This window comes from Lampris incognitus, chromosome 18, assembly GCF_029633865.1.
Source record: "Lampris incognitus isolate fLamInc1 chromosome 18, fLamInc1.hap2, whole genome shotgun sequence".
NCBI classification, from domain to species: Eukaryota; Metazoa; Chordata; class Actinopteri; order Lampriformes; family Lampridae; genus Lampris; species Lampris incognitus.
In genome coordinates this window covers 17,473,791-17,500,445 of record NC_079228.1, presented here as the reverse complement: position 1 = coordinate 17,500,445, position 26,655 = coordinate 17,473,791, and the positions used below count along the sequence as shown (strand labels likewise).

The following is a 26,655-nucleotide window of genomic DNA, read 5'->3' as shown; positions in this document are numbered from 1 at the left end:
AACAAATGGCCGTGTCTGGGGAGCCGGATGTGGGTATGTGTACTGGTTGCTGCACTAGCGCCTCCTCTGGTCGGTCGGGGTGCCTGTTCAGGGAGGAGCGGGAACTGGGAGGAATAGTGTGATCCTCCCAGGCACTACGTCCCCCTGGTGAAACTCCTCACTCTCAGGTGAAAAGAAGCAGGTGGGGACACCACATGTATCGGAGGAGGCATGTGGTAGTCTGCAACCTTCCCCGGATCAGCAGAGGGGGTGGAGCAGGGACCGGGACAGCACAGAAGAGTGGGGTAATTGGCCAGATACAATCGGGGAGAAAAGGAGGGGGGGGGTGTCTAAAAATAAATAAATAAATAACATCATTGTTTTAACTTCCTGTCTGCAGCTTTTCATGCTGGTTGCAGGGGGTCCAGGCCCCAATGAAGACCCAGGCTAAACCTAATCTGGGCCCAGATAGTGAAACCCATTCATGTGTGAATACTGTAAAGCAGAAGCACACTACTTTTCACTGCCTCCGTTGCTTTCCCACCTTACCGCCTGGGTTGCTAGTGTGAGCCAACAAACGTTTCCCATAAAATTAGACTCCGAGTCTGATTCTGCCGCTAAAGGGACTGTTAGGCTTCAGCTCATCCAGCAGTTAACCACATTTGTAAGTTTCTGTGGAATTATCATTTTATCGGCGTGCTGGCATGACAGTTTGTGGATAATAGAACCATGAGCAAAGACATATAATAAATATTACCTTCATAGATGGCTTTGAATCCCTGTCCGCTGACGGCGTAGTCTGACAGCAGCCACAGTGTCAGCCTGGAGCCTGAACTCACGATGGGTGATGGCAGCTGGAAGCCCGTTAACCTGAGAAGGGATGGACAGAAGTCAGACAGTCAGAAAAAAAAAAGAATTCAATCAACGGTGCAGTCGGTTGCAGGTCGGGTTAATCCTGTTACAATCCTGCCAGCTGTTTCCCCAGGTATCCAAGGATTCCTTTAGTATATAGAGGCCCTGAATCATCGGCAGATTACAAACATGGCAAAGCTTCACATGAATAGAAAACCTCAACGGATTTCCTCAGATCGATGAGAGCAGAGCATCAACAACCACGGCAGAGGAGTCAGCCGGCACGCTGAATATCCCCAAGCTCTTTATAGCTCTCTATCCCCCGACGTCTCTATTTCATGCAATGTCTATATGTTTGTAGCACTGTTTAGTGCACTAATAAAAAATGATGCTTTGTTTTAATCCTTCATTTTCCATGATTAAATGAAAGTCTTGGATGCTACCTTCAGCGTTGCTTTGTGATGTGTCACACTACACATGGGAAGACCCAACTAAAGTTTAGCTGTTTCCCGATGTGTTGCCGACTCCAGTTTTCTCTCTTCTTTCATTTGAGTTCCCTCCCCCTTTTTCTCCCCAATTGTATGTGGCCAATTACCCCACTCTTCTGAGCCATCTCGGTTGCTGCTCCACCCCCTCTGCCGATCCGGGGAGGGCTGCAGACTACCGCATGCCTCCTCCCATACATGTGGAGTTGCCAGCCGCTTCTTTTCACCTGACAGTGAGGAGTTTCGCCAGGGAGACGTAGCGTGTGGGAGGATCATGCAATTCCCCCCAGTTCCCCTCCCCCCCCGAACAGGTGCCCCAACCGACTAGAGGAGGCGCTAGTGCAGCGACCAGGACACATACCCACATCCGGCTTCCCACTCGCAGACACGGCCAATTGTGCCTGTAGGGCCTGGAAGTAACACAGGGATTCAAACCAGCAATCCCCGTGTTGGGTAGGCAACGGAATAGACTGCTACGCTACCCAGACGCCCTTTCATTTTAGTTTTGTTGCTAACAGTAGTCCTTCTGTTGGTGAAATGTAGAGCTGGAATGGAAGTGATCTCCTAAACTGTGCTGGCTACCATAAGCCCGGCGTAGATGAAGATAAATATATGCACTCAAGGGGAAACGTAGACAGATGCAAACACAAACACACACACACACACACACACAAACTAAAAGTAAAACTGGTTTACCAAATCTGCCACCAACCACAGGTTGTCGCTGTGTGTGCTGCCAATCTCTGAATCTAAAGTCTAACCAAAGAGGATCTAATTTTTAACTCGCCTTCTTTCAGACTTACTCTTTCTACTACTTCTACAACTACTGTTAACAGGTCTAAGTGATTCATTTCATTTATATATCTGCCACATTGGAGGTGGAGTGGGACTGCCAAGCACGAGCAGAGGAAAGATGAATTGGACCAAAAACGTAGTAGGACTTTAATATATGCATGATTTCACTCCTCTCTGCTAGATTGTCACAGTGGGATATCAGCTAAACGATGGGACACATGTTCATGCAAATAGCCCCTTCGCTGACCGCAAATTGAGTTGGACGGCGGCCATCTTGGAACAGCAGCACACTGCAGCAAAGGGGGTGGAGGGGAGCGTGGTGATGGAGGGCAGGAGGTTTAGGATGTGTCTGGACCTGACAGAAGGCTGTGGTTTCAGGGTTGGGGGTCACAGCAACCCAATCATGATCACCTGCCGCAAGCGAGATACGGCCCGAATTAATTTTTCTAGATTGAGATGAAACAAAATGGATAAAATCGGAAAGCAAGCAAAAGCTGCTTTCACACACGAAAGGAGATTAAGCGTTGCAACTGATACGGGCCAGAAGACTGCCGCTAGCATTGAGAGAGTGCTAGCCAGGGGATTGCCTTTTATCATGGGGAAAGATTCAAGATAGGACGGCGACCGAGAGATACAAAAGAATGAATTTGCAGTGCAGGTGTCTCAAGTGAGTCCTTAATGTGAATGAGGGAGGGAGAGAAGGAGGGAAATAGAGAGAGTAAGAGAGAGAGAGAGAGAGGGAGAGCAGGAGATACTAGGGATGACTGAAATAATACAGAGATGCAGAGTTAGGGGGAATAGCTGGTTCTAGTCTACTCTATGGAAGGAGGAAACTAATCTGAGTGATAAGCGCCTCTGCACACTACGTGTTTATGTTTATACATGGATGGAAGTGTGCGTGTGTGTGTGTGTGTGTGTGTGTGTGTGTGTGTGTGTGTGTGTGTGTGTGTGCAGCACTGGACTGGTAAGCTGGGATACCAGGAATTTTCCCCATGGGCCGACGCAACTTAGGGCCGATATAATTTGTTAAAAAAAAGTATTACTAATGATTGGCCCATAAAGCAGGGGCAGTGGCCCGTTGTTTCATTTTCTATAATGGCACTAGGCTGGCCCAAGCACATCTCTTACTGGGCAGGCTCAACCCCTCCCACTCTGTTTCTCACGTCAGATGCTGTGGCTCAGAGCCAAACATCTGTGGATTGTCAAGATCGATAAGCAAAAACCAAAGATGGGGGGGGTGTAGAGAAGTTGCGAGCCAAAGATAAATGAAGAATCTAGATGCGGATGCTGCCAAATGTGCAAAAATCACAGCTACAATTGCTGCAGGGGCTTCAGCAGTAGTGTCAACATCTACAGCAACAGCAAAACCCACAATAATGCAGCAACAGGTGGAAGGAGGAGAGTTTGCTGGCCATGTCCAATGCCAGGCTGAGGAGAAGGCTGGAGAGCAGGAAGAGGAGCAGGCGTGTGACAGAGAATCTGGGGACCAGAGTGAACAGGAGGAGAGTGTAGTTGAAGCGGTAAGTAGGGAGTAGCATGCAGGGAAACGGACTCTCAGGGAGGCCGCAGGGGACGCAGTGTGTGTGCTATGCAATGATGACGATGATGAATGATGATTAATTCAATTAACGACAATGATAATAAGATAAGATAACATAATCATAACTCTATAACTAAGTGAGACTGCCAGCTACTGCTGGTGCTCAGTCAGTCAGCCAAATAGCGTAGTGTAAGCTATTTGCCATTGTTTTTGTAGCATAGTTCCCTAGCGCTGTTGCAACTTCAGCTGACTATTCTAATGTTAACTAGCTAACGTTAGCATTGGCTAAGCAGTGAGTGACCTAGGCCCATATCATATCATAATATCAAAGTTACCATTTCCTATTGGAATGTCCTAACTGGCCGCGAGCGACGCAGCACTGTGCAGTGCGACACGGCATGCCGTTTTAAGCTAACTTTTGTTGGAGGCCCTGTTTCTATTTACTTCCTATGGCTCGCATTGAAAGGCATGTCATGGATGAGGACCACCTCAGTCTGATCTTGAGCGCACAGTTGATAGGTACGTGGTTTGTTTACAAGATGGTTTCAGTGTGGACAGAGTCCAATGCGACGCGATAGTCGCATACTCGCGCCCAGCTAGGCAAAGGTGTAAGGGTTCCCTTGATAAAGAAGTGCGAAAAGGTCTGTATAATAGGTTACATCTGTAGCTCTGCTGTGCTAAAATGCACGCCTGCTTATGGATTAGCCTAGTACAGGGAAAATGGTTTTCATTCCCAACAACAGGCAACAAAGTTGTCCTATGTTTATTTCCAGGTATGTGTTAACTATCATGATATATTTGGTATGTTGCTGTTATTACCATCTGTGGGGTAACATAAGCCTACATGTGGCCTACTCCAGACCTTTCTCCACCTACATTATGTTCAAACTTTTTGGTGCTGCTAGCCAGTAAGCATGAATGTTCACCCGTTGGATGCAAGAACACCAGTGTGCACGCGAGAGAGCTCAACTGTAGTCGAAACTCCCCAAACAAAGAAGCACACTCTTGACTGAATTCCCCCATCACATACACAGGTCTATTACTCCTCTCTGAACATTAATATAAAACAGAACGGTGCTCTATTAACTGTGTAAACACCTTATGCAGTAGTTATTATAATTAGATGGATACTTGAAAGCTGTATGAACTGTATAGTTAGTTAGTATTCAATGAAATAAGATGGAACAGCTCCATGCATTAATTGAGTAAGCAACTATTTGGTCATTACCAGTATGGTATTGTTTAAATTGTATAGCTTTTTGCACACCTTTGTCAGGGAATTCCAACAATTTGGGCATGCCAAATGCCAAAACAACAACAACAAACAAACAAACAAACAAAATGCATATTTAAGAAGAACGCAAGGATGGTGTACTGGTGGCTGGTGTTGGACCGATTGTGGGGGGGCCAGTCTGGGCCAAAAATAACAGGGCCGACTTTTTGTCCTAGAGTGTGTGTGTGTGTGTGTGTGTGTGGCTGCATGTTTGTGATTGTGTGTATGTGGAGAGCAGAGGTCTATTAAGAGAACTTTCCATCTGACTGACCTCAGCTTCATCTCAATGAAGAACCCCTGCTTCCAATTATTCCACCTCTATCCATGGGGATGGAGAGAGAGAGAGAGAAAGAGAGAGAGAGAGAGAGAGAGAGAGAGAGAGAGAGAGAGAGAGAGAGAGAGAGAGAGAGAGAGAGACAGAGAGAGACAGAGAGAGAGACAGAGAGAGAGAGAGAGAGAGAGAGAGAGAGAGAGAGAGAGAGAGAGAGAGAGAGAGAGAGAGAGAGTATAGAGGGAGGAGGTAGGGGGAAACTGGAGAGTGGGTAATGAGGAGATGGCGAAGTTGAAGAGCGGGGTTCATGGAGGGCAGAAAATGGAGAGCAGTGAGGTGTGCCGGAGATACGTTGGTGGGTGCGGATGGAAATTCCAAGAATGAGAATTAGTCACGGTTTGATTCTCCTTGATTAGAGTCTATAGATATGCCGGGACTCTTGGTACGCTCAGTATGCTTACACATGCCTCCACAGCCTGCAGACAAACCACCGTATGGTCAGAGAGGTTTATTTGAATAGTGGACACCTGTTGTACAAATTAATTTGTTTGCCTCTGTGTACGTGTGCGTGTGAGTGTGTTTGCGTGTGTCCTTCTGATGCTAATTGAAATACTGTAAACACGTGTTTATCGCTGTAAACACATAGGGAGATTAAATCAACCCGTTTGTCCTTTAATTGTATTCCCTGTGCGAGTCTGTGCACGCACGTGTGTGTGTGCGTGTGCACGTGCATGTATTGTACAATCGCATTTGTGTCCGTGCATGCCTGATGTGCATGCAAATATACAGGGTGGAAGGTTAGCAGAGTGCTGATACAGCTGATTTACCCCCGGAAAGAGAGGACGGGGGGGGGGGGGGAATTTACGAAAAATAGACACACCAGCAAGATTTTGATGGGTGAGTCGAGAGCAGACATTAACCGATAAATGATGAGTGGTGAGAGGGAGGGTTAGGACGTGTGTGTGTGTCTGTGTGTGTTTGCCCATGCCATATGAAAGACCCTCTGCAGCTATAACTTGTCAGCGGTCAAGGCCATGGCACTCTGAGCTCTATCCCTCTCTCCTGACTGGTTGTCGCATTCAAGCCGTGGGGGCTAACAGCAGTGTCGAGAACAGGGGGTGAACCACACAACACAGCCCATATATCGTACCGCTGGAGATGGTCCAAACCCGCTCACACACCTCTTTGTTTCATAAGCGCTCGTTCTTTTACAGCACCTCCATCCAGCTTTGACCCTCCAGCCAAGTCTGCCCTTTCCTTATCTCTCACACTGCTGTCGCCTTTCCCCGTTTTGAGCAGTCGTGCTTTTTCTGCCCACTTGTCATGTAGTTATATTTCAAACTTATCTCTGATCAGCTTTGTTTTAAGACACGTTTGGCTTATACGTAACTGACGCTATGCGATTCAAACAGGCCGTGTTTATCGCTTAACAATGCTGACATTAGATGACCTTTAAATGTTGCGGCGTATATAGATTTGTGTGTGCCTGTGCTTAACTGTGTACATGTGTACGGGTGAATTACTGCAGAACTTCCCTGCAGAGAATAAAGCTCACCCTCTAGCCGGACTTGGAGTGACACTTCATCCCCACACACATGATTTGATTCCTCCAGCTAATAGGAAGATTCTCACAAGCAATTACACTAGTTCTATTAGCTTTCTTATCCCCTCTCTCTGGGTAAGCTCTAATATACCACGTCACTTTGCCCAAAGCCCCGATCTGGTCCTGATAGAGTTCCGTGGAGCCCTTAATGCTCTGCATTTGCAGGGAGGAAAGTCACCCCATAGAAAGTGAAAAGCTCTGCAGCCAGCAATGGGGGCAACGGTTATATGTTCTGTATTTTGGGAGGGGAAGCAGCGAACTTCAAAATATCTCTCGCTGAAATAATCTACTGAATGGTGAATTGTAGATGCGTTTCTGTTGTAACCATTATTATCTCCAATGCAATTTCATGCTTAGCTTTGGTTGCTCGTGTGGAGTTTGGCAGAGTAATCTCTGCTTACCTTCCAATTACCAAACCTGGATTTTGTTTTATATGCTTTAGCTGAGGCACGTAGATATAATCAAATATTTATATAGGAATTGGTTTTGCATGTTACCAAACTTGACATTTTTTTGTTGTAGTTGAAAGACGAGGGTGGAAAAATGTCTGATTCTGTTCCTGACGGCGGATGCAGACGCTGTGATAATCAACCACATTGAGACAACCGCAGCAAAGTCAATAAAGATCCAACGTCTCCCAAGAGAGAAAGGCATATGAGAATGAGAGAAGGAGGGAGTCGGCAAGTCAGAGAGAGGCAGATATGAAGAGAAACAGGGAGGGATTGTTGTGGGATGACAATGTAGGACGGAGTCGGCCAGAAAAATTACCAAAATATCAGAAGCAGAAGAGAACGGATGAAAAAAACAAAAACGTACAAAAGGAGATGAAAAGAAAATGATGAAATAATGAACAGACAATGGATTGTGGGTGAAAAGAAGGGAATTAGAGGGGAAATGAAATAATGAAAATATGAGTTAGTTCATGCAAGAAAAGCATGTTTGTTTGTCTGCATGTCTTTATGGCCCTGTTCACACCTGGCATTAAGCTGCGTCTTAGGTGATCCGATCACAAGAGGACAGCTCTAAGTACAGGTGTGAATGCACCCAAGACATATTGAGGACGCACTGAGATCCGATCGCTCAGACCAAATTCGGAGGTGGTCTGGGCTGCATATGGCCATTCTTTTAGCAGAGGGTGTCTGAATGTGTCCTGGGCCACACTGAAGGACCACCTACTCAACTGATATCCTCTGCATAAGCAGAAGTACATAGTCATTTGCACGCCAACGGTGTCATATTAAAGTGCAAAACAAGAAACAGAAGCGATAGCAATAAAAGAAGAAGAAGAAGCCACAACAACAGGCAAAATGGATTGTCGTGGATGGAGTACACACAAAACACACTGTCTGATTTCCATTTGGGCTGAAGAGTCAGACAACAGAAACAGGATGATTCATATTGCAGCTGGCCGATTTGCGAGATTTCGAAGGAGATGTAGGGGAATGGTTACAGTCGATCATGGCAGCAATCTACTACTACTACTTTAGGCTGCTCCCATGAGGAGTCGCCACAGCGGATCATCCTTTTCCATCTCTTCCTGTCCTCTGCATCTTTCTCTCTCACACCAACCACCTGCATGTCCTCTCTCACCACATCCATAAACCTCCTCTTTGGCCTTCCTCTTTTCCTCTCCCCTGGCAGCTCCATATTCAGCATCCTTCTCCCGATATACCCACATCGCTCCTCTACACATGTCCAAACCATCTCAATCTTGTCTCTCTTGCTTTGTCTCCAAACCGTATAACCTGAGCTGTCACTCTAATATACTTGTCCCGAATCCTGTCCTTCTTCATCACTCCCAATGAAAATCTTAGCATCTTCAACTCTGCCACCTCCAGCTCCACCTCCTGTCTTTTCATCAGTACCACTGTCTCCATCATGGCAGCAATGCCAACGTAAAAGCAAACATCTCAAGAATGCTTTCAGAAAAGCCAAGGACTCAAACAACGAGTCCAGTAGGGATAGCATAAGCTGTCCTTTTTATGAGGAATTGGACAGGGTGTTAGGAGACCGACTGTCATGCTGCCCTGGTGAAGGTGATGTGTTGGACTCCGAGCTCGAAGAGCTTCTCTTCAACTCCACGATGGATGTCATTGCAGATGCAGCAGTCATGCTGAGTAACACTACGCCTGCTGAAACCCAGGGCGATGACGGCAATAGTGATGGTATGTACCTAGTTTGGGAAACACACTTGAATTGTATTAAAATGCATTCAACAATCTAACCTCAGTCCTATATGAGTGTGGTTGCTCTCAAACTACCCTTTACATTAGCAGCTGAGGCTATCTGTACCACATGTGCTAACTATGTACAGAATATGTATATAATATCAGCAGCATATAAAATATAACTATGTATGTATATAACTTCAGTCTCGATTTATAGGTTTAGTCTGCTTTTTTCAATTTCGGAGGCAGAGCTGGAGGTGGCAGAGTTGAAGGTGAAATGACATGAGGTGAAATGACAAAGTGTTCCTGATAAAGTGTTCCTGATTCCTGAAGATGCTAAAATGTTCACTGATAGTCACGAAGAAGGACAGGATTAGGAACAAGTATATTAGAGGGACAGCTTAGGTTGGACAGTTTGGAGACAAAGCAAGAGAGGCAAGATTGAGATGGTTTGGACATGTGTGGAGGAGACATGCTGGGTATATTGGGAGAAGGATGCTGAATATGGAGCTGCCAGGGAAGAGGAAAAGAGGAAGGTCAAAGAGGAGGTTTATGGATGTGGTGAGGGAGGACATGCAGGTGGTTGGTGTGACAGAGGAAGATGCAGAGGGCAGGAAGAAATGGAGACGGATGATCCGCTGTGGCGACCCCTAACGGGAGTAGCTGAAAGTAGTAGCAGCAGTAGTAGTAGTAGTAGTAGTAGTGGTAGTAGTGGTAGTAATAGACTGAGAAATTTAGCACTGTGCTACATTGTCTTTTTCCACCCAATGAGAGCTGGCTGTAATGTCTCATTTTTAATTGTTTGTGTTTGTAAATACTTCTGGAGTAGATGCTGCTGCTAAGTCATCATCATCATCAAAGCAACCATCTACTTCCAGCAGTGGCCAAACCAGATGGAAGAAGTCTACGTTTGAACATGGAGGCCTTCTCCACACCCATGTGCAACAGCAAGGATGAAGAGGTGCTTCTGCAGATGCAACGAGCACAGCATGTTTATGCAGTCAACTGGATCTCTTGCCTCAACCATGGCTTCTGCACAACACCAATAATACCCCTGGTATTATTATTATGGTGGCCAATGCTACCACCAGCACCATCATCACAGTCTGTCCCCCCAGTCCAACACCCTCACCGCAACACAGTTTAACCCACACAAACAGGCAAGTCACTTGGATGCAGACGAGAGCCCAACGTCCTTCACCCACCTATAGGGCAACACCTCAACCGTTCTGCCACTTTAATATAGCACAAGAAGCCTGCTTTGTTGTTTTATGACAAATGCATTTTTCCATTTTTTTCTTTAAACATTTTTTTGTGTGCATTACAGTATGTCCACACACCATTTTCACTGAGTTTTATTTATTTATAAGGCCCTTACTCGTGTTTTTTTTACCATCTTACATTGTTTCATTTTTGTCTTTTAATGTGGGCCCCTATCAAATGCGCTCAAATGATTGGATTAGCTGTTTTTACTGAGCTTGAAAAATCCAGTTTTTTTGTACTGTGCACCTGCAACCTGGGATAACATGCAGAACGTTCTAAAACTTACCTCATGTTTACCCTTAAGGCAATTTAAATTTAAATTTCATGTTATTTCCTTTCCAACTGCTCTTGCTTTTAGCTGACTTATTTGCTGTGAATTGATTTTTTAAAGGTTTTAATACGTATTTTACTAATTTACTGACTTTTAATCTCTGCTTTGTTTCTCAGGAGGCATCCAAGCCATGCACATCTGACCAAAGATGTCAATCTGACCACCAGTCAGCCTGAGATGTGAGAGCAGCCTTCTGAACATTCACAAGGACAAGAGGCCCTCCAGCATCCCATGCCCCTCAAGCAAGCAAGAATTGAGCTTGAAAATACCAAATCACAAAGTACAGTCAGCAGACTGATATTGGACTTCGTGATTGACCATGTCCAGCCTTTCTCCTTGGTTGACCAGCCTTCGTTCAAGAATGAATCCCTCCAGGATTCATTGGCAGCAAAACTGTCATGTGCAGAAAGACACTAGTCTAGCCTATTGAGAGAGGATTTGCTGCCATGAACGCAAGCTTGACTGCAACATTTAGGAAAGTGACACGTGTGTACAACAACAGACTTGAGGACTGCACATAACAGAAGTTTTTTTGGCATGACATGCCACTGGATTGAAGAGGACACATGGAGAGGAAGTCTGCAGCACCGGCCTGTGCAAGAGTCAAGGGAATGCATACTTTTGATGTCCTTGCTGCAGAAATCAGTGAAATACATGGAGAGTACAAAATACAACACAAAGTCAGGGCCACAGTTACGGAATATGGAAGTGACTTTAAGGCTTTCCGTGAATTTGAAACAACTGAGAAGGCATCACCAGATGAGCTGGATGATGGAGTAAGGTTTTTAGATATGCAGTTCTGGATACTTACGGAGATGAGGAACTTCTTTTTTTCCTTCCACCTTATCAAAGATGTGCAGCACAGACACTTAACTTGCTTGCCAACAATGAAGTGGATAGAGCAGCATCACAAGGGCCATCCCAGAAAGTGTTCCAAAGTGCAATGGCAAAGTGTGCTTCTATATTGAACAAGGCACACCGGTCATCAGTAGCTACAGTAGCAATTCAAGACTTTGCAAACATGACGGTTTCAGTTCCATGTGTCGAAAGATGGAGCTCCAAATATGTCACCATGCCAAACTGATTGGACTTACAGAAGATCAGCTGGACAACATCTGCGGAAGGCTCAGAGTGATCAGGCTACACCTCCACAAGACAGCTTTTTTCAGGGCATATATAGCTGTGTTACAGCCACTTGCTCAATCCATTGATCTACTGCAGGGAGAGAAAAAGTGCTATCCGGGGTTCTCCATTCAAACAATCCTATGCTTCAAGTCTAAGCTCGCTGACAAATTGGAAAATGGGACCTACACAGCAAACACCAATACTAAAGTCTTTGAGGAACTTGACAGTCACTTCGGGGCCATGCTGAGCAGTCATGATGCTAAAATGGTAATAACTACCTTGCCAAAATGTCGCTTGTGGTGGCTCCCATTGGAAAAGAAAGGGGACATGTGCAAAACAGTTACTCAGGAGGCAAGAGTTTTGGAACTTTGGGCACCTTCAGTAGCTGAATTGAACACCAGATCTGAGGGTAATAGATCAGATGAGGATATACTTTTGTGTTTGGGAAGACAAACACGGCTGAAAAAAGCACAGCAGAAGAACAAATTTGCAAGTTTCTTGATGATACTGAGAAGAGCATAGATTGCCTACATGCTTTCCCCTTGGTTAAGCAGTGCTTCTTGACGTACAATACCACCCTGCCTTCCAGTGCTCCAGTTGAACGCCTGTTCAACGATTCAGCAAATTTACTTAAACCATCTCATGGGCGCAAGTCCATAAATAGCATCCAGCACTTTACCTGTGCCCCCATCTATAGGGTTAGTGGTTGTGTCAGGAAGGGCATCCGATGTAAAATTTTGCCAAAATCATTATGCGGCTTGACAAGACAGCCATCGGTGCTGTGCCCTCACAGGGTACTGATGGAAACTTATCAAATCCACTGTGGCAACCCCTGGGAAACAGGGACCAAGCCGAAAGAAGAAGAAGAATCTTGTAGCAGAATGTGTGATGCCCACATAGAGCAAGTCCTCATCCTTTGTTATAACAGAAGCGTTTAGCAAAAGCTATATTTTGATTGAATGCAAGCCTACAGTAGGTATGCACTATGTACCCAGACTTAGGGTTTTCAGAATAGTGCCTACACACTAAACTAAAATTTTGAATGGAGATGATTTTTTTTCTCCTTGAAAGCAATGCTCTATGGCCCACAGGCCTATGCATTAATTTAGAATCTATAGCCTACTGCCTGAATTTGACTGATGCTTTTCTTTTATTTCTTACTGAAAATAGAGTAGATAGATGTAGCCTAATGCACCAAAACTAAACATTTTCTGTTTAGGTCTAGCCTTCCTTGTAAAAAAGAGTAGGTCAGCCTGTATTTTTTAAATTTTATTTTGTAAACATTAGTGTTATGCAGAGTTATACATGCATTTGAGTAAGTAGTCCTACTGCTTGAATTTGCTTTATGGTTTTGATTTTCTTTTGTTCTTTTATTAATTCAGTAGGCAGACACTGGATTTGTTTTTTTGTCTTAAATCCCTTATTCAACTGAAAGAGCATATACTATACTATTCTATAGGCATGCCCTATACTTTAATTTGGTATCCATAGGCCTACTGCCTGAATTTATTTTATGATGTTCTTTTTGACAGTTCAGTAGGTGGATGTCTTCTACCATGATGCAGATGGGAGGAAAAATGGGGTAAGGGTGATACTGAAGGAACAGTATGTCAAGAGTGTGTTGGAGGTGAAGAGGATGTCAGACAGATGGATGAGCATGAAGCTGGAAATCGAAGGTGTGATGATGAATGTTATCAGCGCATATGCGCCACAAGTTAAGTGTGAGATGGAATAGAAAGAACAACTCTGGAGTGAGTTGGATGAAGTGGTGGAGAGTGTACCCAAGGAGGAGAGAGTGGTGATTAGAGCAGACTTCAATGGGCATGTTGGTGAAATGAACAGAAGTGATGAGGAGGTGATGGGTAGGTATGGTATCAAGGAGAGGAGTGTGGAGGGACAGATGGGGGTGGATTTTGCGAAAAGGATGGAAATGGCTGTGGTGAATACATATTTCAAGAAGAGGGAAGAACACAGGGTGATGTGTAAGAGGAGCAAAGTGCACACAGGTGGACAATATCTTATGCAGGAGGCACGATTTGAAAGGCATTGGCGACTGCAAGGTGGTGACAGGGGAAAACATAGCTAGGCAGCATCGAATGGTGGTCTGCAGGATGACTTCGAAGATCAAGAAGAGGAAGAGAGTGAAGGCAGAGCCAAGGATCAAATGCAGACTGTGTTCATCAACAACTACAGTATACACCAGGTGCCCGTTTTTATTCTCAGTGATTTTAACCACTGTACACTTGAGCTGTCAATGCCTGGGTTTGAGCAATATTTCAAGTGTGAAACTCGGGAAAATAGAACTCTAGATAAGAGCTACAGAAACATCAAAAATGCCTTTGTTGCCAGACCCCCTCCCCCTCCTGACTAAATCTAACCACAATACCATCCACATGATTCCAACATGTAAAATCATGCTCAAACGCAGCAAGCCACAGGTGAAAATGGTGACTCTTTGGTCAGAAGATGACATAGAAAAACTGAAAAGAGTGTTTCCTGCTCACAGACTGGAGTATTTTCTATGATATGGACACTGACATGGTTACAGAAACGATAACATGCCATAATAATTTCTGTATATATGATGTACTCACTAAAAATGACATAACTGTGAACTTGAACAATAAACCATATATAAATAAAGAACTAAAGGACTGTATTGATAGGAAAAAGGCAGCGTTTAGAATCAAGGACTGCTAAAATTGATACAAAAAGAGCTTAATCAGCTGTTAAAGTAGACCAGGAGACAACAGATGGACATTATTGAATGACATTTTACCATGAACTCTAAAAAACTTTGGGATTCAATGAAAGCCATGACCACTATGGAACTAAGTAAAAGATATATTTCCACCATTGATAACCTACAGAAAGCTAATGAAATGAACAACTTCTACTTCAGGTTCCAAACCCGTGATTTTTCCGATAAGTGCAATAATGTTTCAGACTCTCTCAAGGACAACTCAACCATAGGGCCTGAAGTGGATAGCTATAAGGTGCAGTCACTGATCCGTCGGTAATGCACTAAGAAATCCAGCAGACTGGACAGGATTTCTGCCTGCCTCTTAAAAACCTGTGCTGCAGAGCTTACCCCAGCACTGGACTTGCACATTGTCCCTGCACTATGGAAAAAAAACTGTCATCACCAGTTCCAAAAAAGTCTCGCCCAGCTGAGAACAATGATTGCATGCCTGTAGCATTGACCTCAATTGTGATGAAATTTTTTGAGAAATATTTGACTTTACTGACACCATATATTTCTCAAATATATTGTGTCTTTACTGAACAGAATACATATGCGTGAATGAGAGGGGGGGCAGTGGAATGGTGAGGATGCAAGGAGTAGAGGTGACGAAGGTGTATGAATTTAAATACTTGGGGTCGACTGTTTGTTCAAAGTAGCGGGGAGTGCAGAAGAAAGGTGAAGAAAAATGCAGGCAGCGTGGAGTGGGTGGAGAAGAGTGTCAGGAGTGATTTGTGACAGAAGGGTTCCAGCAAGAGTTAAAGGGAAGGTTTACAAGATGGTTGTGAGACCAGCTATGTTATGTGGTTTGGAGATGTTGGCACTGATGAAAAGACAGGAGATGGAGCTGGAGGTGGCAGAGTTGAAGATGCCAAGATTTCCATTGGGAGTGACAAAGGACAGGATTAGGAACGAGTATATTAGAAGAACAGCTCAGGTTGGGCAGTCTGGAGACAAAGCAAGAGAGGCAAGACTGAGATGGTTTGGACATGTGTGGAGGAGCGATGCTGGGTATATTGGGAGAAGGATGCTGAATATGGAGCTGCCAGGGAAAAGAGCAGAGCCAAAGAGGAGGTTTCTGGATGTGGTGAGAGGACATGCAGGTGGCTGGTGTGACAGAGGTAGATGCAGAGGACAGAAAGAGATGGAAACGGATGATCTGCTGTGGCGACCCCTAACGAAAGCAGCCAAAAGTAGCAGCAGTAGTAGTAGTAGTACATTGTCTTTACTGAAAACTGAGGTAAACCCAGAGTTAGACCCATGGCAGTTTGCTTATAAACAAGGAAGGAGCACTGGTGATGCAGTTAGTAGTATCACCCATTTAGTCCTGAAACACTTGGAGGACACTAAGGCATATGCGAGGTTATTTTTTTATAATTTTAGTTCAGATTTTAATACTCTTCAGCCTCATTTATTACTGGACAAATTGAAACAGATGGATGTAAATTATTCTGTTCTTTTTTAACTAACAGTGTCCAAAATGTAAAGGTAAATAAGGCAATATCTGACCCCAAATCTATTAGTGAGCGGCGGCACTGTGGTGCAGTGGTTAGTGCAGTCGCCTCACGGCAAGAAGGTCCTGGGTTCAAGCCTTGGGGTAGTCCAACCTTGGGGGTCGTCCCGGCTCATCCTCTGTGTGTGGATTTTGCATGTTCTCCCCCGTGTCTGCGTGGGTTTCCTCCGGGGGCTCCGGTTTCCTCCCACAGTCCAAAAACATGTAGGTCAGTTGAATTGGCCGTACTAAATTGTCCCTAGGTATGAATGTGTGTGGGCGTGTGTGTGCCGGCCCTGTGTGATGGCCTGGCGGCCTGTCCAGGGTGTCTCCCCGCCTGCCGCCCAATGCCTGCTGGGATAGGCTCCAGCATCCCCACGACCCTAAGAGCAGGATAAGCGGTTCGGATAATGGATGGGTGTGTGAGCAAAACCTCCCAAACATGCATTGTGGAATTCTCCAATGACGCCACCATTCTTAGCTTATTACACAGAGACCAAGACACATCACTTTACCACACCACAATCGAACAGTTTGTGGATTGGTGTGATGCTCATCACATTACTGTGAATGTAAAGAAAACTGAGGAGATGATAGTCGATCCAAAGTCATTTGATGACCACAGTCCAGTAATCATTTATCTCTCTCTTCTCTCTCTCTGAATGATGTCTTCTCCTTTCTCTTTTTCTGTGTTTAAATGGTGTCAAGTGAGTCTCTCTTGCATGCATGTGCCGTCGGTTCTCCTCCCAGGTGTCCGTGGTGATGGTGGTCATCATTTGGATGCTGCCTGCCCTTCCACTCCTCACATACGTTTTTCTTTTATTACATGATGATGCTGGTCACGTGGCTTGGGTCCTGGACTGCTCCGTTGGCATGTGGACACTGCTTGGCATCCTGTGCATCATGTTCTTCATAAATGTTACGTCCATTATAATTCTGTTACCCTCTTTCAATGTTGTATTATGTAAATTGCGTGAACACAACATCCATTGCACGCTGTCCGTCTTGGGAGAGAGATCCCTCCTCTGCTGCTCTCCCTGAGGTTTCTTCCTATTTTTTCTCCCTGTTAAAGGGGTTTTTTAGGGAGTTGTTCCTTATCCGAGGAGAGGGTCTAAGGACAGAATGTTGTGTTGCTGTTAAGCCCACTGAGGCAAATTTGTAATTTGTATCTATGTTTTATCAAACGATTTTAGAGAGCGTAATTCGATATGGCATACAACTATGTTATGGTAATCTGTCAGCACAGTTAAAGTGTAAGCTCGCACATCTTCAAACGACCATGAAGATTAAAGGGGAAAAAGAACATCACTATCGTCAGTCTTTATATGGAAAATCTGTGCTCAGGGACGCAGAGAAGATTGTGAAAGACCCAACACACATCCTGAACTCAGAATTTGAGGTGTTGCCTTCAGGCTGACGGTTCAGGATGCCAAATCGCAGACTGAACCGGTCCTCCATAAAGATATTAAATAGCAAAAGTAGAAGTATTATATTATTTTATTTGGGGACTAAGACAGTGTGATTTGATTATTTATAACCTGATTTGGTCATATCTGGTTTTATTATTGAAACTACTGTCTTTTTGTTACCCTTTATTATTTTAAAGAACCACTGTCTCACACTCAACATGTGAATTTATGCACGTTTATGCATAAGTGTTGTATAATGTATGTATGATCTATGTATTATGTGTGTATGTGCACTGTGAGGTTGGCAGGTGTGTCGTATGATGCAGTGGCTTGGAGCCCGACACAAATTTCCCTGCGGGACAATGAAGTATATGTATCTTATCTTATCTTATCTTGTATTGATGCATTTGACTGTATCTGTATCTGACTGGATATAAGATCAGACAGTTCTTGTAAAAAACGGGTCTCGCCCGTGTCTGTGGGCGGGAAGCCAGATGTAGGTATGTGTTCTGGCCGCTGCACTAGCGCCTCCTCTGGGTGGCTGGCTGATTGGTTGGAATGCCTGTTCGGGGGGGGGGACTGGGGGGAATAGCGTGATCCTCGCACGCGCTACCTCCCCCTGGCAAAACTCCTCACTGTCAGGTGAAATGAAGCGGCTGGCAACTCCACATGTATCGGAGGAGGCATGTGGTAGTCTGCAGCCCTCCCCGGATCAGCAGAGGTGGTGGAGCAGTAACTGGGGTGGCTCAGATGAGTGGGGTAATTGGACGGGTACAATTGGGTGGGGGGGGGATCCACAAAAAAAGGGGGGGGTCTTGAAACTATATGTGAAAGATATGTGCATAAGTGCAAACATTACTGCGAAGATTATAACCGCCATCATTTTAAAATGTGTGCCGATCCAACGTCAGAGGTGGGGTTATTTTATTTTATCCATAAGCACGCGCAGACAAAATCTTCACTGAGGCTAACAAATTCAAGAAAATCCTTTACACAAAGAAAAGATGACTGAAAGATAATTCAATACAGAAGCATAATGAATGAGATGAAAGCTCTACTGGACAAGAGTGAGGAGTAAAAAAAACAGCTTTCTTTGTTCATTTGTTCCTCATCTGCATGAAGATGAGTCAATTACACTGACAGCAAACAAATCAAGGCTGACAAATGAAACAAGGTGACGCTCAAATGCTCGCTGTTTTTTACCCTCTCAGCACAAATCGCTCTACAATAATCCCCAGGCGGACAAACAATTAAGAATCAGATAAAACTAATACAATGCCTTGCCCTAGAGTTGCGTCAGTTTCCGGTTTTGCCAGTCCGGTGTATGAGCTTAAAGACCCCATGAAATCAAAATATATATTTAAGTTTTGCTTTTTTTGTTGTTGTTTGTTTGTTTGTTTGTTTTTTAAACACATATCTTGCACTGATCATCACCTATAGGCTGGTATCAGAATCACAATCAAAATCTTTATCAGCCAATTGTGCCTATGCACAAGTGAATTTGACTGCATTACACAGCAGCTACTAGCACTTGCAGTCATCATTCACACAAAGAAAAGAAAAAAACAAAACAAAACAAAAAACAAGAAAAAAAAAACGGAAAACGTAAATGGAACAAAGAAAGGACATTGGAGGCAAGCATGTATGCACAAAAGGTATGTCGCTACTATACAGTTTTGTTATGGTTAAGTAATCAATCAACAACCTATGCCAGTATCTGGCCCAACAATGACAAAAAAGTTGGTTTGTTTGGTATTCTTAATAGTATTTAAGAGTTTGTCATTTCATGGAAAACGATAATAAAACATTGATGACTCATCCTGCACTTGGGAGCATATACTAATTTTGCGTCCAATGAAATGCTTTCTCGAATTTTTATGTCCCTCCCCCATGACTATAAATTCTACCAGTTACCGACCAGTGCACAGGATGTACAAGCTAGCTAGCAGTTATGGGTCATCGCTGTTTTCGCATCAGCTATTGAGATCCACAAGAAGGGTTCAGCCCACTGCATACTGACATACCCAGTCCTCTCCACTGACTCTGTTGCCCCAGGTCTGGTGCTTGGTCCTGTGTGGTGGGGACAGGAGGTTGACATCAGAGGAGCGAAAGCTGTGGGAAGGAGTATGGTAGTGGAGCAAGTTGGTGAGGTAGGAAGGGGCCTGGTTATTGAGGGCGTTGTGAGTGAAGGGAAGGACTTTGAATTGGATCCATTGTGGGACAGAGAGCCAGTGGAGTTTCTGGAGGCAGAGGTGATGTATTCACGAGAGCAGGAGCGAGTGAGTAGGTGAGCAGCCGAGTTCTGGATGTACTAGAGTTTGTTTAGGACTTTGGATGATGAGCCATAGAGAATGCTGTTGCAATAGTCAAATTCTGGATATGATGAACGGATGGCTCAAAGTTTCGGCAGCAGAGAAAGAGAGTGATGGACGAAGATGAGCTATGATTTTTTTAGGTGGAAAAAGGCAGTTCTGGTGATTTGATTGACATGGTGTTCAAAGGAGAGGTTGCTGTCAAAAATGACTCCAATGTTACAGATGTGTGGGGAGGGAGACAGAGTGGAGTTACCGATGGTGAGGAAAAAGTTATGAGTGGTTTTGGTAAGTGATTTGGGACCAATTAGATTGTTTTATTAGCCACACGACCAAGGCCAGTGGAATTTGTTTTTGGTACACATTAAACTCTGCAGCATAATACATACATGGTCAACAACAGACACTCCACATATTATCACGAACAATACAGTTACACAATAACAGAAATAAACATATCACACATAACAACTGGGTGCAAGGTGGTATTTATGCCAATGGTGTGCAAGGAGGGGACTATAGGGAGGAATTCAGTCCTGATGGGTAGGGGAAAAAAATGTTTGTGAAGTGTTTAGTCTTAGTGGGCAGTGACCTGTAGTGCCTCCCTGAGGGAAGGAGCTGGAATAGGTGATGAGCAGGATGTGAGGGGTCGGAGATGATCTTCTTTGCTTGCTTTACAGTCTGGTTAGTATGTAGAGATTCAACTGAAGGGAATGGGTTGCCTATGGTTTTGGATACCTTGTTGATAACCCGCTGCAGTTTTTTCCGTGTTTGACTGTCCATGCCGCCGTACCATACTGTAATAGAAAATGTTATGATGGACTTGATGGTTGCTGAGTAAAAGAAAACGAGCAGTTGATGCTTGATCCGGTATTTTTTAAGCTGCCTAAGAAAGTAAAGGCATTTTTGAGCTTTTGCAATGATGTGATCAGTGTTCAATTTTCCACTTCAGGTTATTGCTGATGTATGTTCCAAAGAATTTAAAAGAGTCGGTGGTGGTGATGGGGGTCTCCGTTCAATTGTATGGGTGTTTTGGGATTCAGAATGCATCGGAAGTCAATAATGAGTTCTTGGGTTTTGGCTGTATTAAGCAGAAGGTTGTTGTTCACGCACCAAATAATGATGATCATGTCAGATTTATCGCAATTTCCTTTGAGGAAGTTGGCTTGCATCCATGATTTAATTTCAGCGAGACAATTAGTCAGACTGGAGTTAGTTGTAGTGGTGATGGATTTAGTGGAGATGTAGAGCTGGCCATCATCGGCATAGCAGTAGAAGTGAAGACCATAATGACATATGATGTTGCTATGATGTTGCCAAGGGTGAGCATGTAAAGGATGAACAGGAGAGGACCAAGCACTGAATCCCGGGAGAGGCCTTGGGATAGGGGAGTGGTGAAGGAGGTGCAGTTGTTGACGCTGATGAACTGTTATCTGTTTGTGAGATATGATTATAGCCAGGAGAGGGCAGTAGCATTGATGTTGAAGGAGGATTCAAAGCGGGACAGAAGAGTGGTGTGGTTGATGGTGTCCAAAGCTGCAGTGAGGTCGAGGTGAATGAGATCGTTGAGGTGGCCAGAGTCTGAAGAGAGGAGGAGGTCATTGGTGACTTTAATGAGAGCTGTTTTTGTGCTGTGCTGTAAGCAGAAACCAGATTGAAATGGTTCCAACAGGTTGTTGGAGATGAGGCAAGCTTTGAGGTGGGAGGCAACAACACATTCCAGTATTTTTGACAGAAAGGGGAGATTGGCGATGGGCCAAATGTTACTCATAACATCAGGTTTGTGTCCCAAGTTTTTTGAGGATGGAGTGACAGCAGCCAGTTTAAGTGTGTGAGGGACTGAACCAGAGCTCAAGAAGGAGTCAATGATTTCTATGATGAGTGAGGATATAGCTGGTATACAGTCCTTAACAAGATTGAATGGGATAGGATCCAGAGGACAAGTGGAGTTTCTCATTCCTACCATAAGGCTGGAATGCTCAATAGGGGGGACAAGGGAGAACTTTGACAGGGGCTGAGCAGTAAAGGGGGGGGGGGCAGGTGGGGAGGTGGCAAAGGCAGGGGGGGTGGTCAGGCTGCTCTAGATGGTGTCAATTTTAGATTGGAAAAATTAAAGGGAAGTTGCTCTTGTTAACTGTGAAGGAACTGGAGGTATTGTCACTGGGTTTGAGAAGTTTGTTTATTGTGGAAAAGAGAGACTTGGGGTTGGTGGAGCCAGAGTGTATGAGGCATGAGTAGTAGGTGGACCAGGCTGTGATGAGTGTCTTTGTATTGTTGAAGGTAGTCTATGTAGACTTGGAGATGCACTGTTAAACCAGTTTTCTTGAAGAGTCTTTCAAGCTGGCGCTTACGGGCTTTCATTTGATGGAGTTCAGGAGTATACCAGGGAGCTGGGAAGGTGAGATTGCACATAGCTGGGTCAGAAAATCAGAGAAGTCAGCGAAAGGAGGGGTTTGGCTTGGGGGAGGGGTAGATAACAGCAGTGACCAAGGGAGTGGGGCCAGAGAGTTTGAAGGCAAGGTGTTCGAAAGAATGAGTGGCAGGAATGGAAATGGTGGTTGTTTTAATGTCATTCCTGTAAACAGCAGCAACATCCCCTCCCAGCCTCTCAAGACAAAGTCTGTCAATGTATGTGAAGCCTGTAGGTGTGGTCTGTTTTAGTGAGAAATAGTCTAGGGATTTATGCCAGGTTTCAGTGAGGCAGAGGATATCAAGGTTACTGTTGGTTATACATTCATTCAGAATGAGGCTTTTGTTATTGAGTGAATGAGGGTTCAACAAAACAGTTTCACATGATGTTGCTTTGTGACAGGTTGTGAGGACTGAGGAAGGGGCCAGAGACTGGACTGATTCATGTGTTGTTTGTTGTGGTGACGATGAGGGCAGTGATCTCTGATGGTAATACAGTCAGCAACGGGAAGGGGCGAACAGCAGTGTGATCAAACCACAAGTGGGAGCCGACGTGAGCAAAGGATGTGATAATGTTGTAGGCAAAGGGGAAGAAGAGGGTTCAGGAAGGCATGTGTGTGATATAAATAGTCAATCATGTGTGGAGGACAGAACAGCATGCTGCAAATCAGCAGCAAGCATACGAGACTACCTAGCATGTTCAGGAGAAGACCATCTCTTCTATACAGAGAGGGGCACTCCCAGAACAAGTCAAAGTTAGGAATATAACCAATGGAGCCAGGTATGAAGGCTGAAAAATCCTACTAAAATGCACCACACCACGACTCAGTGTGGGAATCGGGCCAGATATAAAAGCGTTTTTTTCCACAACTGCTGAGGAGATTAAAGAGACGGATAAAATATCCTTTTGTCAGCTCGGATTGCTGATGGCAGTGTCATTGAAGCCGACGTGGACTATTACTTTTGTAAGTGTTGGAAATGAATCCAGGAGTACTGGGAGTTTCTCTAGGCTGTCAGGGGTACTAGCGCCAGGAAAGCAGACCAGGACTGCATTTATGAAACAAATGTTTTGGACTATGGAGTCCCCAATGATCAAAGTAGTGGGTGGGTGGGGGGGGTTGACTGATTGACAGCACTGCCAAGGACAGTCTTAGGAGGGGATAAATGTTGTTGGCCTGAGGGAGCATCATTGGGACTGGAAGTGACCAACCTGCCCAAACGTCAGGGAGGACGGTGCAGCAGGGCCCGCAGTGGCAGCGGTAGTGGGAGGTGGGTCAGCCACCGCAGCACTGGGGGCAGGAGTAGTCCCAGCTGGAGCATGGTCCAGTCCCGCATCGGAAGGAGCAACATCGGTCACAGGAACAGCATTGACCATGAGGGCATACAAAGGGTCAGCCATGGCATCTGCCGGTCGCATGATATGACAATGTGAGAAGTTTATGGGAAAGGGGGCATCCGGGTAGCATAGCGGTTGGTAAGTATTCCATTGCCTACCAACACGCGGATCGCCGGTTTGAATCCCCATGTTACCTACGGCTTGGTCGGATGTCCCTACAGACACAATTGGCCATGTCTGCAGGTGGGAAGCCAGATGTGGGAATGTGTCCTGGTCGCTGCACTAGCACCTCCTCTGGTTGGTCGGGGCACATGTTCAGGGAGGAGGGGGAATAGTGTGATCCTCCCATACGCTACATCCCCCTGGAAAAACTCCTCACGGTCAGGTGAAAAGGAACGGCTGGTGACTCCACATGTATCGGAGGAGACGTGGTAGTCTGCAGCCCTCCCCAGATCAGCAGAGGAGTTGGAGCAGAGATCGGGATGGCTCGGAAAATAGGGTAATTGGCCAAATACAACTGGGCAAACAAAGAAAAAAAAGTTAATGGGCGGCGGCGAGGCAGCTTGGGGTCTTTCCGTCTTGCCATGTCTGACTATCACCTCCAACTTGGTAACCTGTGAGCTGAGAGTGGCCAGTAACGACATGATGGGTCCCAGAGGATGGTATCGGAGAAGGCTGAGTGCATGACTGAGATCATTTTGGACTGTGAGACTGTAATGTCAATAAAAGAGAGTCCTTTTTCTGCAGTTCATCTGAGAGCCATCGGATATAGGCCTTGAGATTAGTAATGCAATTTGTTGTTTTGAGACAGTCCTTGCGAGGCATAGTAATATTAAACCAGTTGATAGATAATCACAGAAAGTAAAGTTAGCGTCGATTAGCCATTAGCTCCATCAACTGAAGGTTGAGTCCTCACGTTTCTCATCAGGAGTGCAGGGAGTATGTGCAGTAATTGGTGACCGGGTAAAAATATATGAAATAGGCAAACTATAAAATCAGTTAAAATAATCCAAAGGTCTCATGGAGTCATTGAAATATATTAAAAGTTAAAAAAGTAGGCTGAGCCACAAACAAACAAATTGCAGCTGGCAACTGGACCGTAAACAATGTGTCTATGTGCTTGTGTCTGAGTGGGGCAGATGAGGGTCTATGCCAATTAAAGCACAGAAGGATGTTATAAATTATCAAGAGAGAAACGGATAGAACAAAGGGAGGGAGAGCTGGAGCAGAATAACAGCAAGGAACAGCAACGAAACCGTGGCAGGGATTGATTTTTTTTTCTATTTTAAAATATTTTTTATGCCAATGAGCACCAGTGAATCCTTGATAAGGATAAAAATAAACACAAATCACAGCAGGATAAACACAGCTGCAGATAATAACATTAATGATGGGTCCATTTGATTTAGGTGTGGCAATAAGAAAGCACTAACAAAACTATTGACTTAATGATAGTGTCCTAACATCACGTTATCCCAAGATCAGCACAGAATTTATAGATGGTTTTCACCTTTGGATGGTAGAAAACCCACTAAAGTGGTTGAGATGATGTACTTTAATCTAGAAAGACAAGCAAGAGTACATACATAATGACTGCACAAATGTATGCTAACCTGCCTTTTATTTCAGCTGAGGTAAAATTTAGAATTCATTTTATGAGTTACCTTCATAGCTTTAGCAGAGGCTCAGATGTGCTAAAATAAAGAAGTATGACTACACGCCTAACAGAAAGAAATATTTTGTATTAACAGGTGACCCATAAAAGCATCATTCTTGACACCTGGCAAACAATATTAGCTAAGTGTTTTGGCATGAGGGCTGTAGGGTGATGAAAACCAAAATGGAAAAGAAAAAAAACAAAAAACATATTGACATTATAATCTGCACACTGCTCCCTATCCAAACTCTTCCCCTTACCATGAGTGCCCCCCCCCACACACACACACTCCGTCTTTTACTAATTAAGCTACCCCAGCCATATACTATGATGTCCCCTGTAGATTCAATCTGTGCTTCTCTAGCTACCCCTCCACCCTGACTCCCCATTGTACCTCTTATAGTGTAGTCCATCCAACCCTTTACATGAATGTTTTAAAGGGAGTGTGTACATACATATGTGCATGCATGTTTTCACTGCAGGGATTTGAGTCAGTATCATGTGAGGGTCTTCCAAGATGCTCCACCCCATGATGCTCAGAGACAGCAGTCTGCATTTCATCATTTGCACCTCGCTCTCTTTCTCTCTCTCTCTCTCTCTCTATCTCTCTTTCTCCTATCGTCCCTCACCCTGCGGAGGGACGGCACTAATAGACTCCAAAGCAAGCCTGGCCAGAAGATCTGATTAGTGTACGGGGATAACAGGAACACAATGACTGATGGAGTGCTGAACCACCGCTATTTACTTTCTGCCTGTCACTATTCTCTTGTCCTGTGGCAAAAAAAAAAAGAAAAAGATCCAAGAGCAGCAAACAAAACGAGACAGTGAGGGAGAGGAGAGGAGAGGGAAAGGAGACAGATGAAGAGGGGAGTGGAATTGAAAAACAGCACTGTTGGTGATCTAGAATTATCTTCTTGGCATCGCAAAACCCTGATATAGTCCTACACCATTCCGCCATTCTCTACTCTCTTTCTTTCTCTCAGGTTGTAGATCTTCCTTTGCATTTTCTCCATCTGATAATTCTAAATTTACTTTTCTTTTCTTTTTTTTGGCTATGCACTTGGGTACGTGACAGAGGGACTGTGTTGCAGTATTTAGTCTGTTTTGAATTAGTCATCTTATCATCTTAGTCACTGTGGCGGCACAGTGGCGCAGTGGTTAGCGCGGTCGCCTCACAGCAAGAAGGTTCTAGGTTCCAGCCCCAGGGTAGTCCAACCTTGGGGGTCGTCCCGGGTCGTCCTGTGTGTGGAGCTTCCATGTTCTCCCTGTGTCTGCGTGGGTTTCCTCCGGGTGCTCCTGTTTCCTCCCACAGTCCCAAGACATGTAGGTCAGGTGAACCAGCTGCACTAAATTGTCCCTGGTTGTGAATGTGTGTGTGTGTCGGCCCTGTGATGGCCTGGTGGCCTGTCCAGGGTGTCTCCCTGCCTGCTGGCCAAAGACAGCTGGGGTAGGCTCCCGTGACCCTGGGAGTAGGATAAGCGGTTCAGATAATGGATGCAATCACTGTGCTACTCTATGCTACCTCAATTATCTATCTATTACTATCTATATTATGTTGAAAAAAATCATGTTTTGCTAGCTGCATATGTGGGGATAAATGACATGCAGGGTG

At 44.7% G+C, this 26,655-nt stretch overlaps 1 protein-coding gene across 1 annotated transcript in view; it reads right to left on the bottom strand.

Annotated features, from left to right (window-relative positions):
• csmd2 (CUB and Sushi multiple domains 2) overlaps positions 1 to 26,655 on the bottom strand; it is a 366,715-nt gene that overhangs the window by 299,682 nt on the left and 40,378 nt on the right. The window contains exon 3 of the mRNA XM_056298741.1: positions 737 to 849. Coding sequence (XP_056154716.1) covers positions 737 to 849 — 113 coding nt within the window. The remainder of the gene's footprint in view (positions 1 to 736; positions 850 to 26,655) is intronic.